The sequence below is a fragment of the Aspergillus ochraceoroseus genome, assembly GCF_002846915.1.
Source record: "Aspergillus ochraceoroseus IBT 24754 chromosome Unknown P175scaffold_9, whole genome shotgun sequence".
In the NCBI taxonomy this organism is placed as follows: domain Eukaryota; kingdom Fungi; phylum Ascomycota; class Eurotiomycetes; order Eurotiales; family Aspergillaceae; genus Aspergillus; species Aspergillus ochraceoroseus.
Genome location: NW_024468484.1, coordinates 807,841 through 824,591, shown reverse-complemented (window position 1 = coordinate 824,591; position 16,751 = coordinate 807,841). Strand labels below are relative to the sequence as shown.

Sequence of the window (16,751 nt, the reverse complement as noted above, 5' to 3'; positions counted from 1 at the left end):
TGATGCTACTTTATAGTGGTACTAGTTATATTTACTAAGTACAGTACTCTAATATACCCCCTTTAGTAACATATCTATTTTATAAAGCTATTTAGAGTCTATCTCTAACCTGCTAAAACCTAACCTCTTAATAAATTTATTAAATTTTATAGTTAGTAGTACCTTAATTAGCCTATTAGCAACATTATCCTTACTACCCACCATTTATAGCTAAATTCTGCTATTTTTAATTACCTCTTTAATAAAGAAGTAGCAAATATCTATCTAGTAAAGTATAGATATATAATTTAGCTTCTTTATTAAAGTAATAGTATTAGCAGAATTAGTATATAAAGGTATGGTACTTTTTATAGACTTTTCTAGTCTAATAGTTATATATAGCTTTTATAACTATATAACTAGCTTTATTACTGTATCCTATATAATAAATTTAGTAATAGTTAAATTTAAAGTAACTAGTAATTACTTTACTAATCTTTATATAATTAGTGCTCTAAATATAAAAAATATAAAGCTTTTTATTAATTTCTTATCTTTATAATCTGCATGGGAGGTATTAATATATATATATAATAGATTATTTAAATAGCCTAAGACTATTATATAATCTAAGATCTTCTTTAAATATTAGAAAACTTATTTAATTATATTATAATCTAATTTAATAGGATTATAATTTCTCTATAGTAGTTATGTCATTACATATTAAATATCTAGTTAAGTTTAAATAGTAATCTAATTTAATAATCTAGTTAATTCCTAATAATAAATAATATTATCTTTACTAGTAGAAATATATATAGTATCTAGAATAATACTACTAGTATCTAGTATCTCTCTAGTTAATTTCTATTCTAGAGTTATTAGTATATAATATAGCTAAAGACTATAGAAATTCTATTTATAGAGTATTTTTTAGATATATATATATTAGAATATTAATATTAGATTATTAAGTAATCTATAAATATTATATCCTAAGAATTATATAGGTTTACCTAATTATTTTAATTTAAAATATTTTTCTAGCTTATCTATAAATTATTAAATATTTACTTTATTAGGGCTAGTAACTATTATATTATTAATATAGATAATAAGTATTAGCTACTAATCTAGATTATAATAAAAGTATAAGTTTTTATTAATTACCTTTATACTAATTTTTACTAGAATATTATAGAATTCCTTATATTAAAGAAATACTAACTATTATAATTTATATAGGGCTTAAAGTAGTAAATATACTATACTATCTTACTTATTAAAACTAGTTAATTAGCATATATAAATCTTTTAATTCTTAATTATTATATTAAGATAGGTAGTCACTATATTAAATTATATTTATTTTAAATTAAAATAAGTAACTATACTTAAAAATAGCTTTACTAAAGTATCTACTACTACTAGGGAGTAGACTTAATTAAAGTTTATACTTAATTTTTAGAAGTTTTTATATATAACCTATCTTATATAGAATTATAATATATTATTATTTATATCTAACTTTAAATTATATACTTATTTTCCTAGTAAGACCTTTATATCCTTTAATAATAGTATAAATTTATAAGTCTAAATAACTTTAAGCTTGTTAATTTAATTTTATATTACTTATATCTAGTAATTCTTTTATAGTAACTTTATTACTTAAATATAAGTTTATAAGATTCTAACTTTATAAGTCTTTATAGGCTTGATCTCTAGTATAAAACTACCAGGATCTAATAATATTATAGTAATTATATTAGATAATTCTTCTAACTTTAGATAGGATTCTAGTAGATAAGGTATTTCTAGAAGTATTTTTAGAGATAATATAGACTAGAATTAAGATTATTATTCCTATTTTACCTCCTCTTCCTATAGTTACTTTGCCTGCTTATCTTTAAAGTAAATACTTTAATATTAACTCTTTATAGATCTTAAAGATCTTTATAGAATAGTAATATTATTACTAGTATTATTACTAGTAGGATTCTATACCTTTACTAGGTTGATTATTTCTATATTCCTAATATTAAATTTAACCTGCTTTCTAATCTTTAAATACTTCTTTTTTAATATATCTAGAATTATTAGAGTATAGTTATCTTTAAAAGGTTCTAAAACTAGTAAGACCTCCTTATATCAGGTAAATAACTCTAGAAGCCTTTATATTAGTTATAATACTAGTATCCTTTCAAAAATAGGTTAACTAGTATATAAATTATCTATAATAAAATAATTAATTATTTCTTTATATCTACCCTACCTAGATTATTTCTTTATACTAGATCTTACTATCTCCTCCATATTCTTACTAATTACTCGATTATTTTACTTGGTAATAGTTTTGGAAATAGCCCTGGAGGCAGGCCCAGAGGCAGGTGTCTGCTCTAGTATGATGAGCTCGGTAGTCTTGGAGATAGCCCTAGGGGCAGCCCTAGAGGCAGGTGGCCGCTCTGGTATAATAAGTTTGATACCCGCCTCTGGGTCAGGTAGGCTTGGTTTGGGTAGGGCTAGATTAGGTATTAACATTTAAATTCTTCCTATAATAACCTTATTATTATTTACTAATAGTAAGGTTTAGGAAATAGTATTATTTTAAGATATACTATTATAGGTTATTCTTCCCCTTTTAATATTAATAGATATAGTTACTCTAAATAAACTATTATTATTTAATTTTAGTCTATTAGGAAGTCATAGTTATATTCTATCTATTCTATTAATATTACCTTTATTAAATATTATATCTCTTAACTAAATTATCTTCCCTGTATCTAGATACCATACCTTGTAGATATAATCTCTATTATATCTAACTAGTTAACTAATTTTTGCTCTAGGTAACATTTTTATACTTTTAATCCTATCCTTATATAGGATATTTATAAATATCTTATATCCTTATATATAAATATATTATAGATTAATATCTCTAATTAGGATATTCAATCCTTTATAAAAAAGTTATATAAGTAGCTTTCCTTTATTATTATCTTCCCTAACTAACTTATTTAAAATATGGACCACTATATCTATACTATATAGCTATATTATTAGTTCTATTTTTACTTATATACATATTATACAGGCAGTCTAGATTATATAGCTACTAAACTATTTAATAGTGCTATTTTCCTTAGGGGTTTGTAGTAGTATTAGTTCATATATAGTGCTAAAATCCTTGTTCTATCTAGTATATTTATTAAATTTAGGAGTAGAGTTAAATCTGACCCTTTTAACATAAATATTAGTTATATTTAGCTAACTATTATATATTTTCTTTAATATTTTTAAAGATTTGCTTTTTATCTTTAAATATTATGTAAAAAGGTATTTAGAATAATTATCTAGAACTAGTAAGATATACTTAATACTATCTCTTTTAATTAGTTTGATTTCTTGGAGATCTATATATATAAATTATAATAGTTTTATTATATATAATTATGGTTTTTAGGATATTTTTTTCTTTAATTTTGATAATTAATATACTTTATAGTATGGTTTAGTATTCTAATTAGTAGGTAAGTCATTAGTGGCCAAGCTATTACTTTTATTATAAAGTATTGCCTTGTTGCACTTTAATTATTTAATAGATAGATAACCTAATTATTAATGTAATAAGTCTATTAGTATGGTAGGCATGATTACTATTTTATTTAGAACTAAAAATAGAATATTATTATTTAAGATAGTATATTTAATTACCTTATCTATTACTATCTTATAAATATATTAATTTTTTAAGTTAAAATAAATTCCTAATTCTACCTTTATTCTTTCTACTAGTATTAGGTTATATAATATATTTAGATTCTAAAGATATTTTATTTAGTATAATATTAAAGTATTATTATCTAATTTAAATTAAATTATTACTTTTCTATAATCTTAGGAATATACTACCTTGCTATTAGAAGTAATAAAACTATAATTCTTAAAATTATTTAAGTCTTTAATTAGATTATTAAAGAGATTATAATTATTATATATTATATAGCCTGCTCTAGAGTTATATAGCTACCTATTTCTAAAGATAATTAATATTAAAATTATTAGTATATTAACTTTAAATAATATAAAATTATTAATATCTAGAATAATATTAGCTTATATAGCTAGAATAATAGCTTAATTTTAAGTTAAATTATTCCTATTCTTTAACTTATATAGCTTAAAGTACTAAAATATTAAAGTTAGTCTCTACCCTTCCTTCTACTTATTAATTACTAAATATAAGTAGTTCTTAATATTATATTTTTCCTCCTTATAAAATAAATATAGTATTTCAGGTTTCCTTAATTACTTTAATTAATAATTAATATAGTCTATAACTATTATATTCTATAGTAGTATATATTTCTACTATTATTATTACTTCCTTTTATTATTTATTATTAATTAAGAATTTAGTATATTTATGGCTGGTATTATAGTATTAGATATAATATTAGATAATAGATTCTCTTAAATCTTATTCTTTACTATATTATATATAGTATAAAAATACTTCTATATAATTATTTTAATAGGATTATTATTTAAATTATTTAAGATTAAATTTATAAAGCTTATATTATTTCTTTTAAGCTTCTAAAGTATTATAGTAACTACTTAATAAAATATAATAATTATTTTTAACTTATTAAAAATATTTATCTTCTAAATAAAGTCTAATATAAACTTATTAATAATTATATAATTCTTATATTTAATCTTAATAATTTCTTTTTAAGTCTAGTATATATATCTTTAATTATTATTAATAACTATTTTTTATAATTTTTATATAAAATTATCTATAAAGATATATAGGATAATATTTATTAGTAATTTCTTTACTAGTTTCTTACTTATTAAATATAGTATTTAACTAGCTACTATTTATAAAAGAAGTTCCTATAATTTATACTTAAGATTATTAAGTTATAGTCTAGAAATATTACTTTTAAGAAGCTTATTTATCTTATAAAGCCTTAGCTTTATTTATATAAATAAAGTCTAAATTTTAAATTTTAAATTATTTTCTAATACTATTATCAGGCTCAAGTTAAATATGCCATTCTTTAGCTTTGTTGCTTGATTTCAGCTATTAGTAAACAGGGTAGTAGCCATTAAAGGTAGGTATAGTAAGTCAGGGATGTCAGGATATCCGCCAGGGGTAGGTTTAGTTACTATTTTAGTCAAATTATGGAGATTTTCCACACACTATCACCCAGGTAGGGTAACACAACAGCAGTACAGGTGGTGTAACACAATAGTAGTAGGTAATATTTCTGCCAGGATCTCTTTCTAATCAGGGAGTAGATCTCTAGTACAGGGATATAATAAGAGTTTTAGAGATCTATAAAGCATAAAATAGAACCTTAAGGAGGGCTCATAACCTAATAAAGGTTGTCAAACTATGACGGTAGAAAGTTGACTGAAATAAATTCAATTAGGTCTAACTAGGAAATAGAGAGAAGGAGAGATACTTGGAGGAAGCATGGAGATCTAGAAGGAAATAGTGGCCTTAAATACACAGAGTAGTCACGTGTCGCTATCTTCTTCTTTATGGTGATGCTGCTTTATGGTGGTGCTGGTTGCATTCACTGAGTGCAGCACTCCAACATATCATATACAGGGGAGAGAAAGCAGAACAAACCAGTATATAAAACCCTCCAAACACGGGGTATTAATTCCTGAGGGGTAAGAAAAACGCAAAAAAAAAAAAAAAAAAAAAAAAAAAAAAAAAAAAGAGAGAGAGGCCACTCTTCAAATTAGCCCTTTACGGCTTGTTGGCCTCCATGCTGGTTGTGCCCATTGATACCATCAAGTTTGATATCCTGAACCCGCGTCATGCCTGATTTCATAATTGGCGACTGCAGAACCTCATCCCAGTGATGCACCATCTCCGTATTGGTGGTTGACATTCTGACCTCCCCGCCCGCTCGAGGAATCATCTCCTCTTCGTACGCCATAATCGCCGCAGCCTGGGTGGAAGTCCCCCGGACGAATTTCCGGACTGCTTCTGCGAGTACCGCTGCATCTGTGACAGAGTGGTTGAGGCCCTGGCCGCGCTGGTAGGTCATCGCATGCGCCGCATCTCCGGCCAGCGTGACCCGACCGTCGTGGTTATCCCAGCGGTGGCCCTTCGCTCCTGGGTCGAAGTCCGTCAAGCTCATGTACCAGACCTCGTGGTCATCGCTCAGCCATTCAAATGCGCTCTTCCAGGGCTCGGTATATGCTGTTGCAAACTCCTTGACCTGTTTCAGTCGCTGGGCGTTCGTCCAGTTGGCTGTCTGTTCCTGTTCCTCCCGCGGGGAATACCACGAGATGTAGAAGAAGAAGGTCCATGTCTCCGGACGGTCCGGCTGCTCCGCGTTATGCATCCCGAAGAAGGAGAAGTACCCGGCCGGGTTGATGGAAGCCAGATACAGGGGGTGAAACTTTCTCAGGAATTGCGCCTGTTCGGCGGTAAATCGCGCCTGTACAAAGCTTGCACAGTATGGCAATGTGCGAATGTCCCCGTTGGCCCCAAGGAGAAGCTGTCTCGTCGTTGAACGCGCCCCATCTGTCCCCACGATCAGGTTCGCCGTGATCGAAGGGCCGTTCTCGAAATGCGCCGTGGCATATTTACCATCGCTCGAGTACTCGATCCGCTCCAGTTGAACCCCCCAGCGGATATCCAAGTCTTGCATGAGGAGCCCGCGGAGCTTTCGGCGCCGCAGACGGTAAAAGTCATTTGCGGGCACAGCTGTCATGAGCTCGCCAGTTTGACCGTTAAGGAATTGGAGGGAATCATGCTCTGCGGTTGGGGTCGAGGGATCGACCTGGACGGTTTGAATCTGTGCCCACATTTCCTCTGGAATCAGGGCCTTGAGAGGCTCCGCGCCCCAGTGTAGGCCCATGTTCCAGTCGCGGGGTTGCGCATCCAGAGATTCATTCTTCTCGACGACAATGCACGGTATACCAGCCTTGAGGCATTGTTAGCGTGCCCGGATTAGGGGGATCGTGTTTCCCAGCACTAGGGATCAATGGGGAAAAAAAAAACCGCAAAAGACTAACCTTTTTGAGGCCCTGAGCCAGTGCTAGTCCCGTTGAGCCTAGTAGTACCCATGATCAGTATCTGTAGGTGATGGTGTTGGAATCCAGGGCACTGGAAAGGACTATATGGTAGGCCGGCCGGGGGTAGGGCATTCATGCTATACCTGCACCAACCACCAGAACCGTAGTGGTGGGACCGGGGTGGGCTTTGCCCTGGAAGAGTGAGCGAACCCGCCGATAGAAGCAACTCATCATGAGGAGAATTTCGGGCCCAGAAACGAGGAAATCGTCAGCAGGGGAGAAGAGCAAAGGAGGAGGGTGAAGAAAGCAAGAAAGCAAGGAATATAAGAGAGGATCCCGATTGCGAGGCCATGGCCGACAAGAAAGTAAGTGTATGCTGTCATTCCGTACTCCGTAGAGAGGTCAAGATTTCAATCTATCTACTCTGAACTAACTCATAGTTAATGCCTTTCGCAAATAATAATCAAAGCCGGTGGAGACGGACTGGAGCGGCCAGGGAGAACGGGGTCATGCCATTGTTCCACCTACGCGGTATACAGAAAGGAAGCTGAAGTACATCTATCCATCCATATCCCTAAGTAGACGTAAGAGAGTTCCTGAGGATGTCAATTGTTCCTCCCTCCCGAATGTCCTGCAGATATCCTGCAGCATGATGGCAAGGATGAGGGTCGGTTGACGGCGGATGTGTTGGAACGATCATGACAGGGATTCTGATCATTCTCTCCAACGAATTCCAAAACTAATCCGGATGACCGAGTGGCCTAAGACAGACGAGGAAGGAGACTAGAATTACAAGAATATTGGGATTGGTGGAGGGAGAGGACAATAATCAACAGGATTGCACTAGGGCTGGACTAGGGTTGAACTAGGAGTCAAGTACGAGTCCACCCGGAAGGAGAATAATCATAATAATGGCATTGTCGAAGAGGGTTTAATCCTTTCATACCTCGGCTACTCTGCTAGTCATCTATTATAAGAAATACCTATGCAAATGTTCATAATTCTATCCAGTACTTCCCGATTTGGGAACACTACGAAGCACTAATCAGTAGGTACGGAGTAGTCACTCACTACTTTGGTAGTAAACGGCTGCACGGAAATCCCATAATTTAATTACCGTATACACTCTACCTACATCTGATTAAGAAAAGAAAAGAAAAAGAAAGGATAAAGGATGCAGAATTAATAACTTGAGGAAGTCTTCGAGTCTCCCATAGAAAATACTGTGAGGTCAGGTGATACTGAGTACCTCATCTCCTTTCCATCTTTCGACCTCATCCTCCAATTCATACCTGCATCTTCTGCCGTTTACCTTCTATTTATTCCACACGAGTAGATGCGGCACTGAAAACTAACTTGGAAATGACAGAATCTTGATCTCCTCCACTCTTCAACTTCACATCCTGTTCTTCTATCTCTCCCTCTCTCCCAGGTGATGGCCATATCCTTCTCTAGGTCCTTTTTCATCATTCCTCCCTCCTCCCAGTAAAGCCAATCCTTCTTCTTCCCTCTCATTCACCCATATTAGATCGGCGGTGTCGATCCCGGCGGCTCGTCGGTACGGTTCCTAGATCTTGGCACCCTTCATAATCTCGATTCCAGTCCGCCGTACTCCGCCATGGTCGCATCGGACTGTGAGGGGCACCCCCCGGCAAGCGGTTCACACATTTCCCACGTTGCGAATATGCCTCCTGAAATGCTGTATTCTTATGGAAGTGGCGAGCGGGAGCGGGAGGATGCGCTGGCCGACACCGATTCCGCCTATGGGGAGGATTCCTTGCTGGGCGACGACACAAAATCGCTATCAACCTACATCACGGACTACCGATACGAGTTTGGCCGTCGGTATCACTCCTACCGTGACGGTGCATATTGGGTACGTTGGCTGAGCCATTAACCGGGATCTCGCTCACACGGATAGGGCCCAAATGACGAGGTCGCGAATGCTCTTGTAGACCTAGCCCACCACATGTACTTTCTCACACTCGATGGCAAACTGCACCTTGCCCCTATTGAAAACCCACAGGTCCGTCGTGTCCGGCACTTTTTTGGGCGGGGGTTCCTCAATTTGGAACCAGTTCTAATGGCCAGTAGGAAATCCTTGATGTCGGAACTGGAACTGGCATCTGGGCCATGTACGTCAGTCTTTTGCTTCATGTGTCTTCGCGTCCTAACCTGCAACCACTCCAGAGACATGGCCGATGAGTATCCGAGCGCGCGAGTAACCGGTGTGGACCTCTCACCCATCCAGCCCTCGTTTGTACCTCCAAATTGCATCTTTGAAATCGACGATGTAACGCTTCCCTGGACCTACGCTTCCGACTCGTTCGATTTCATTCATATCCGTGAAATGTTTGGCTGTGTCCCAGATTGGGACGAGTTCTTCAGGCAGTGCTGGCGCTGCCTCAAACCCGGTGGTTATATCGAAGTGGTGGAACATTCAGTCCAACCAATTGCGGATGACAATACCATGGGCCCCGACCATTTCTATCATCTCTGGGGGCAAACGGTGGTAGAATCGGGGCAGAGGTTCGGCAAGAGCTTCACGATCTGGGAGGAATCTGCGACGCGCCTGAAAGCAGTGGGGTTCGTTGATGTGGTTGAGAAGCACTATCACTGGCCTGTAAATGGGTGAGTATACTTCCTCTGAGTTTCATCCTGCAATTACTGATGTTCTTGTTTTGTATAGGTGGAGCTCTGACCCAAAAATGCATGAACTCGTAAGTCTTGATCATTGCATTCTGACGTTCCGTTATTCATTAACCTTTGTAGGGTCGCTGGAACCAATTCCGACTCAACGGGGGTGTAGAAGGGTTCATGCTCCGGCTTCTGACTTCGACCCTGCAATGGTCCTACGAGCGCTCACAACTGTTCCTCGCACAGATGCGCTCCTCTCTCCGGGACTACAAGACCCACGCCTATCTCCCGGGAACGGTAGTTTATGCCCGGAAACCAGAGAGCGCGGGCTCATGGCGAGATCAGTAACTAGAACATGTAGCATAGCCTTCCCATTCGTTTTTCTTCGCTCCTTCTTTGCGGGCTGGGTCCATTTTGATCGTGCATTATATATATAATACCCTTGTTAGTCACTGTACGTTATGACGGTTATGATAGTTGAATGCGGGACATTATCAATGCAACCACAAGAAACCCTCAATGGAAATGACATTGAGTTGTCGGATCCGGATCTCAAGCATAGGATGGATGGCCTGCTTCTTAAGTAAAAGAGGGATTTCTGATGGGTCCAAAATCGACTGCTCCGACCTACTGGTGGTAATCTTCTGCCGCAGTAGTGTGGGGGTTCATACATAAATGGATAGATGCCATGGAGATTGGAAGGAAATGTTGCCTATCCCCATATTTAGAATTTTGATCTGCTTAATGAAATCCTATTTGAATGAGGTCGTAATATTAACTACCCGCTGGTGAACCTTTTCGGGGTGAGCCCTAATTACTTGGTAGCATCACACGATGGAAATGGCATCCTCAATTGCCATAATCCCCCCCCCTGACGCACGACACGGCAGGAAAGTATAAGCTGCGTCACCCGAAACGGCCGGGAGTCTTCAATCGGCTCGTTACTTTCGGCTCCACGTCGGAAGGGAGCTTTGGACGGTACAATGCCGGGAGACTGAGGGGACCAGAACCATCTCCTGGCTATTTATCCCACTTGCCCCGGGAAGGGGAGGCAGGCAGGGCGACTGGGATCTTCTATACATATATTTTCCCCAGGTTAATTGCAGCCAAGGTCTAGCCGTCATGCCGAATCCAATTCGAAACGACATCACGACCGTGGATGAGACCTCTTTTCCCTACATCTTCGAGCAGAATGCGACTATCGTGCTCAAGGACGGATCCGGCCTTGTCCGGTGTAATATCTATCGTCCCAAGGGGGTGGGCAAATCTCCGGTGCTGGTGACATATGGACCATATGGCAAAGATATCCCCTATGCCGACTTCCATCCCCAGTCATTCAGCGAAGTCAACCCCGAGCACCACTCTACGCACTCGGCTTGGGAGACACCCGATCCCGGATTCTGGACTCAACATGGGTATGCGGTTGTGCGCGCAGACGAACGCGGCACGGGCCAGTCTCGGGGGAAATTGGATACCATGTCGCGGGAGACCAGCGAGGCTTTCTCCGACGTCGTCGAATGGGCCGCAGAGCAGCCGTGGTCTACAGGGAAGGTTGGTCTTCTCGGAATCAGTTACTACGCTGGCAGTCAATGGCGGGTCGGTGCACGGCAGCCAAAGGGTCTTGCCTGTATGATTCCTTGGGAAGGGATGTCGGACTACTACCGCGACCGCTGTCGTCACGGAGGGATTCTGTCGAACTCGTTTATTAAGTTCTGGTGGGATCGCCAGGTGGTGAGTAACCAGTACGGATTGCCGGCGCGTGCAGCCCGAAACTGGGGCCCAGATACTATTGAAGGGGATCTACCAGAGGAGGAGCTTGTTGCCAATCGCCAGGACCAGACCATTGACAACGTGGATCACTGTTTCCGAGATGATCTCTACTATGCTAGCAAGGAGTATACTATGACTGATATTCAGGTGGGTGGGCGGCACACACACACAGACAGACAGACAGCCAGACCATTCTGAGTCCTGTTTTGGTACTGACCAGTTCTTTCTTTCTTAGGTGCCTCTTCTCTCTGTCGCGAATTGGGGTGGCATTCTTCTGCATCTGCGTGGAAATGTTGAGGGGTACACGCAAGCAGGCAGTGAACTGAAGTACCTCCGATTCATCACCGGCCGCCATGACCTCCCCTTCTACTACAAGGAAGAGGTGGAAGTTCAGCGCAGTTTCCTCGACGCTTTCCTCAAAGGCGAGGACCGCGTGGGATGGGCGAATGGCACCGCACCCAAGGTGGACATGGTCCTGCGCAAGGGCGATGTCGGATTCAATCACGCTGAGGCCGAGCGGCAATTCCCCCGTCGTCAAGAGAGCGAGTGGCCCATTGCTCGCACCCAGTACACCAAGTACTACTTGACATCGAAGCAGGAGCTGGTGACCGGTCCGCCCCAGGAGCGGCCCAGCAAGATCACATACCGTGCTCTGGGAACCCTAGACACCCCCCAGGCTGTCCAGTTCACAACGCCTGGGTTTGGCGAAGAGACTGAAATCACAGGCCACATCGTCGCCCATCTCCACGTGTCGATGAGCCCCGTCGCTGGCTCTCCCACGCCTCGCGATCTTGATCTCTTTCTCACCCTGCGACACATCTCCCCCGACGGGAAGGAGGTCTTCTACACGGGTACTGCTGGTGACCCCGTCCCGCTCTGCAAGGGCTGGCTACGCGTCAGTATGCGCCAGGTGAACAAGGATCATGAACGCCACCGCGAATGGCTCCCTCAGCGCGACTATTACTCGACAGACGTGCTTCCAGTCATTCCTGGCGAGGTGTACCCCGTGGACATCGAGGTCTGGCCGACAAACGTGGTCGTCGAGAAGGGGGGCAAGATTGTCCTCGAGGTCGCATCGGGCGATACCCAGGGCAGTGGAGTTTTCCAGCACAACTCTCCCATTGACCGGTAAGAATCAATTAACAAACACTAGTTCAATCCCTTTTTTTTTTTTTTTGTGTCTAACATTGTGCAGATCCCCGGAGAAGCTTAATGGACTGAACCATATCAACTTTGGACATGGTGATAACTACATCACACTGCCTATTATCCCCTCGAAGCCAGTATTGACATAGAGAGAGAGAGAGGAGGCTCTGTATGAGATCTACCGCAATCCGAGATTTCTAGGTTGACCTTATCCTACTAGTAACTCACGCTGTCTTTAATGTAATCATCGTAGAATATGCGGAATGGTTGAACCAACGTAACACCCAAGGAGCAGTGGACAATCATTCAATGTGATGATACCTAGGTCCTATACACAGTGCGGTCAACGACTACCATTCTCCTCCCACGTCGTAGCGAAATATCCGGTCATTCATTCTTCCTCCCGTGAATCTCCATAGCCGCGATACGGACTGCGACTGTTAATTATTACTGGATTCAAGGAATGGTAGAGGATGTACGTACTGCATTGAGCCAGACACCGTGGAGCATCGACTGAATGAAGAGGAACTCGGGAAGGTCGACTCCTGCTGGTCTCTCGGCTTGATCGAGATTGCGGTTGGTAGGGCGATGGGGAGGCATGCGGCGGTAGTGACAAGGCCAGTGAATAGACTGTGGTGTTGGTGCTCTCGGGTTGGCAATCGGCTCAACGTTTGAAGTCGCCTCCGAACCACTGTGATGCAGGTCGTAGTCGGCCAAGATGTCGAGCGTACTGACTTGGGTTGTAGTGGTCGACATGACGGTGTGAGTAGTGGTAAGTGTATATATGCTCTACTACGAGGTAGATAGAAGGGAGAGGAGAATATACAGCAGAATTTAGGGATAGAAGCGTCGAGGATAACGGGTCTGGATAGCGCGGGCATGGCTCCTCCACATGCCGATGTCTCTCCACCACTTGTATACCTTTAATCTCCTTTTTAAACCCTCCTTTTTCAAACCCTCCTTTTATGACCTGAGCTTCAACCATCGGAACAGGGCGGGGGAAACTCTGGAGCGTTCTACGATGAATTCGTGGATCCTCTTCCCGAGTATGTAACGGCATGTCCACAATAGCTTCATCTTATACCACCAACTGCTGCTGGGAATCCGCCCTTCCTAACAGAGATCAACCTTTCAACTTGAGCAAAAAAAAATTCCAGACCATGGTGGCTCCTCAGGCTTTCTCCCGGCTGGTTGCTGCCGAGATCGATGGCCGATGTCAGAATATTCGATACCGCCAGAACCAATTCCATCGACTGCAGGCTGCTCTCGTCCAGCAAATTGACCAGATCAAAAATGCGATCCAAATAGACTCTGGGAATGCCCCGGAGGAAGTTCAGGCTGAGATTTGTCTGGCGCTGAAGGAAATTCGGACACACTACCTGTCTCTGGATCTAGAGACCGACCTGGAGCAGGAGTATCAGGTTGCGCACGGAAAGGATAATGGCGGCGCTCTTCGCGGGACAGGTATCGTCTACATTATCCCCGCCACTCACACGCTGCTCTTTTCGGTGATTTCTGCTCTTAGCGCTGCTATGGCCGCCGGCAACTGTGTTATTCTGGAGGTTAGTGAGCCGTCCTAGACAGGAATTCGGGTTATGATCTCACCATCAGTAGGTGACCAAGAACACCACCATGTCTCTTGCTCCGCTCCTCCGCCAGATTCTCGCTCGGGCCCTGGATGCGGACACCTTTGCGATCAGCGAGGAGAGACCAGATGCGGCGTTTCTCCACAAGGTGCTAGTAGTCGCACAAAGCGACGTATCCCATGTCTCTGGGCCGAGCCTCATTTCACCCACCACGGCCAGAACTGTCGCAGTGGTCGACCGCACCGCGGCTGTGAGAGCTGCTGCCCAGTCGCTGGTGACGGCGCGATTCGCATTCGGCGGTCGCTCCACATACTCTCCAGACGTGGTTCTCGTCCAAGAATTCGCCATGAAGGAGTTTGTCGAGGCGATTATCCACCAGTCTTCTAAATATCTTTCCGGTCCGGCCGGCGAGGCCAGACAAAACGCAGTTCATCCTCGTCGATCCAGTCCCGGGTTGTCTTTCTTGGATCTGGCGCACCAGGATGCGAGTGCAAGGGTGCTTGTGGCCGGGTCCGGATGGGGGATTGTCGAAGTTCACGACCGGTACATCCCCCTTTTTTTTTACCTGATACCAACCGCTATGGACACTGACCAAAAGTAGCAAATCTCCTCTTCTGCAGCGAAAGGTCGACGAGAAAGTGCTAGTGCTGCACCCTGTAACTAGCCTAGATGACGCGATTGATTTTACCAGCTCGTCTGTTCTCCTTTCTCCTTTCTCCTTTCTCCTTGTAGTCGACTTCGTGCTCATATTGGACCATCTAGGTTGGGAACCCTGGCTGCGACATACGCTTTCGGCTCGCCGGCCGCCGCCAAATACCTGACCCAGTTCATCGATGCCTACGTTTCATGGATAAACCAAGTCCCCGTGGAGATGTTGCTTGGGCCTGCCTCGCCTGTGAATGGCCCTCTCAGCCGGGGAACCCGTTACCCTACGAATCTATTCCAAGTTCCGCGGCCCCAGCTCGTCACCGAAACTAGCAACACCAGGCTTGTGCGCCGTGTCCTTGACCAGGCTGGCTCCCAGAAGTCTGTTGCGATATGGAATGAAGCGATGGCCCCACTGCCTTCGACTGGGCAGCGACCTGGGCAGAGGATTGGGTTCTTCGAGCAAGGCATTATTACCGGTGGAGTGGTTACTCTGGTTTCGTTGGTGGCGACCGTGTCTACATTAGGGTATTATACGTATACATGTGTGAGGAAGGTTGCTTAGTTTAGTGTTGTCCATTCCTGCGCTCTGTTGTGTTACGGGGTAGTTTCATTTCTCGAAGTACATATATATCTATACATATATATATAATCCCCAAGTTGACAATTCACAGAGCTGCCTCAGTAGTTGTCCCTTGGATACTTATGGTCTAAACATGAGAGAACTAACCTAAACAGCTATTTCCTTCTCCCACGATCCAAATGTAAACTGGGAATTGCACATATTCGTCAACTCCCAGCTCTCCGCGCCCATCTCCGCCGCGGTCCCGGCATCTTCCCAATCGCCCATCGCGCCCGCGACAAACATCGCGGCCATGAAATGGTCATCGGTAGCATGCGCCTCGCGGAACTGCGGATGCTTCATCAGCCGCGTCATGGCGCGTCGCAGCTGCGGCCCGGAGGTCTTGGTAATCACATCCTCGACGGCCTGGCGGAATTCCAGCGCCCAGTCCTCGGGCGGCGTCTCCATGGCAAAGTTGTCCCGGAACCGTAGCATCGGCGCCCATCGGTTGCGGTAGAGGTTATGCACCGCGCCCCCCGTGCCGATCAGCAGGTAGTTCTCCCGCCGGAGCGGACGCAGGGTGGCGCCCACCTTCACGTGGTAGTGAGGATCGTAGCGGGCGTTCATGGAGACGATGGTGGTTGGCGGGCAGCCGGCCGGGAACATGTGGATCAGAATCAGGTAGACGTCGTGGATCCAGTCAAAGGTCGGGTTCCCGCGGACAGTGAACCCCTCTGCGGCGAGCATGGCGATGCATCGTTCGGCCGTTGGGATGTCCGGGTTCAGCTCGTACTGGATGTATTTGTCGGGGCGGACGTAGGCCACGGGGGATTTGCCTGGGTTGGGGTTGGTGGCGACTTCAATGTGATCCCCGAGGCAGTCCCAATGAGCACCCTATTCTGTTAGTATTTTCTTCTCTGAGTTGGGGGGGGGGGTGGATTTAGATGCCTAGTAGTACCATTACAATCACCCCCTGGATGTTACGGGCTAGGGCTTCCTCCCCGCATTTCCGCCAGTAGTCGGCCGACTCGGACTGTTCCCCCAGCATCATGGTGGAGCCATGGGAAAAGAAATGGACAGGAGTGAGGCCTATATTTATTAGTTAAAATATCAAATAGAAGATGCAGGGTAGAGGTCGACTTACCCATGATGAGAGTGAGTATCTGAAGCACCAACTTGATGAGATCGTTAATAGTGACAACGCACGAGATTTAAGACTATCAAGTAGAATATCGAGAACTGGTGCCCTCGGAATGTGGAGGAGACTCCCGACCCTGAAGATCGGGACCATCTGGAAGAATCAGTATAACTAGAGGATAACTAGAGGATAACTAGAGTATAAGTATAACTATAAGTATACTAGA

General features: G+C 42.2%; 6 protein-coding genes across 6 annotated transcripts; 3 read left to right on the top strand and 3 right to left on the bottom strand.

Moving 5' to 3' along the window:
* Nucleotides 1-5,753: 5,753 nt before the first annotated feature.
* Nucleotides 5,754-7,272, bottom strand: P175DRAFT_0445558 (FAD-dependent oxidoreductase; the record flags this gene model as incomplete). The annotated part of the gene is made up of 3 exons (XM_040894289.1): nt 5,754-6,950; nt 7,042-7,079; nt 7,185-7,272. The coding sequence occupies 3 exons, from the start codon at nt 7,270-7,272 to the stop codon at nt 5,754-5,756; spliced, it is 1,323 nt and encodes a 440-aa protein (XP_040749299.1).
* Nucleotides 7,273-7,391: 119 nt separating this feature from the next.
* Nucleotides 7,392-10,443, top strand: P175DRAFT_0560594 (uncharacterized protein; the record flags this gene model as incomplete). Its single annotated transcript, XM_040900994.1, has 7 exons — nt 7,392-7,406; nt 8,570-8,917; nt 8,963-9,067; nt 9,136-9,176; nt 9,232-9,672; nt 9,731-9,761; nt 9,814-10,443. The coding sequence occupies 7 exons, from the start codon at nt 7,392-7,394 to the stop codon at nt 10,024-10,026; spliced, it is 1,194 nt and encodes a 397-aa protein (XP_040749298.1). The 3' UTR covers nt 10,027-10,443.
* Nucleotides 10,444-10,800: 357 nt separating this feature from the next.
* P175DRAFT_0466222 (CocE/NonD family hydrolase) lies at nt 10,801-12,747 on the top strand (the record flags this gene model as incomplete). Its single annotated transcript, XM_040894900.1, has 3 exons — nt 10,801-11,595; nt 11,684-12,576; nt 12,644-12,747. 3 exons carry the CDS (start codon nt 10,801-10,803, stop codon nt 12,741-12,743), a joined length of 1,788 nt encoding a protein of 595 aa, XP_040749297.1. The 3' UTR covers nt 12,744-12,747.
* Nucleotides 12,748-12,944: 197 nt separating this feature from the next.
* Nucleotides 12,945-13,350, bottom strand: P175DRAFT_0445380 (uncharacterized protein; the record flags this gene model as incomplete). Its single annotated transcript, XM_040894279.1, has 2 exons — nt 12,945-13,025; nt 13,078-13,350. The coding sequence occupies 2 exons, from the start codon at nt 13,348-13,350 to the stop codon at nt 12,945-12,947; spliced, it is 354 nt and encodes a 117-aa protein (XP_040749296.1).
* A 404-nt stretch (nt 13,351-13,754) lies between these two features.
* P175DRAFT_0486741 (uncharacterized protein) lies at nt 13,755-15,390 on the top strand (the record flags this gene model as incomplete). Its single annotated transcript, XM_040895642.1, has 4 exons — nt 13,755-14,156; nt 14,209-14,723; nt 14,782-14,874; nt 14,943-15,390. 4 exons carry the CDS (start codon nt 13,755-13,757, stop codon nt 15,388-15,390), a joined length of 1,458 nt encoding a protein of 485 aa, XP_040749295.1.
* Nucleotides 15,391-15,403: 13 nt separating this feature from the next.
* On the bottom strand, nt 15,404-16,672 carry P175DRAFT_0486737 (DODA-type extradiol aromatic ring-opening family dioxygenase). The gene is made up of 3 exons (XM_040895641.1): nt 16,532-16,672; nt 16,346-16,476; nt 15,404-16,281 (listed from the first exon to the last, which is right to left on the bottom strand). The coding sequence occupies exons 1-3, from the start codon at nt 16,533-16,535 to the stop codon at nt 15,556-15,558; spliced, it is 861 nt and encodes a 286-aa protein (XP_040749294.1). The 5' UTR covers nt 16,536-16,672; the 3' UTR covers nt 15,404-15,555.
* Nucleotides 16,673-16,751: the final 79 nt, after the last annotated feature.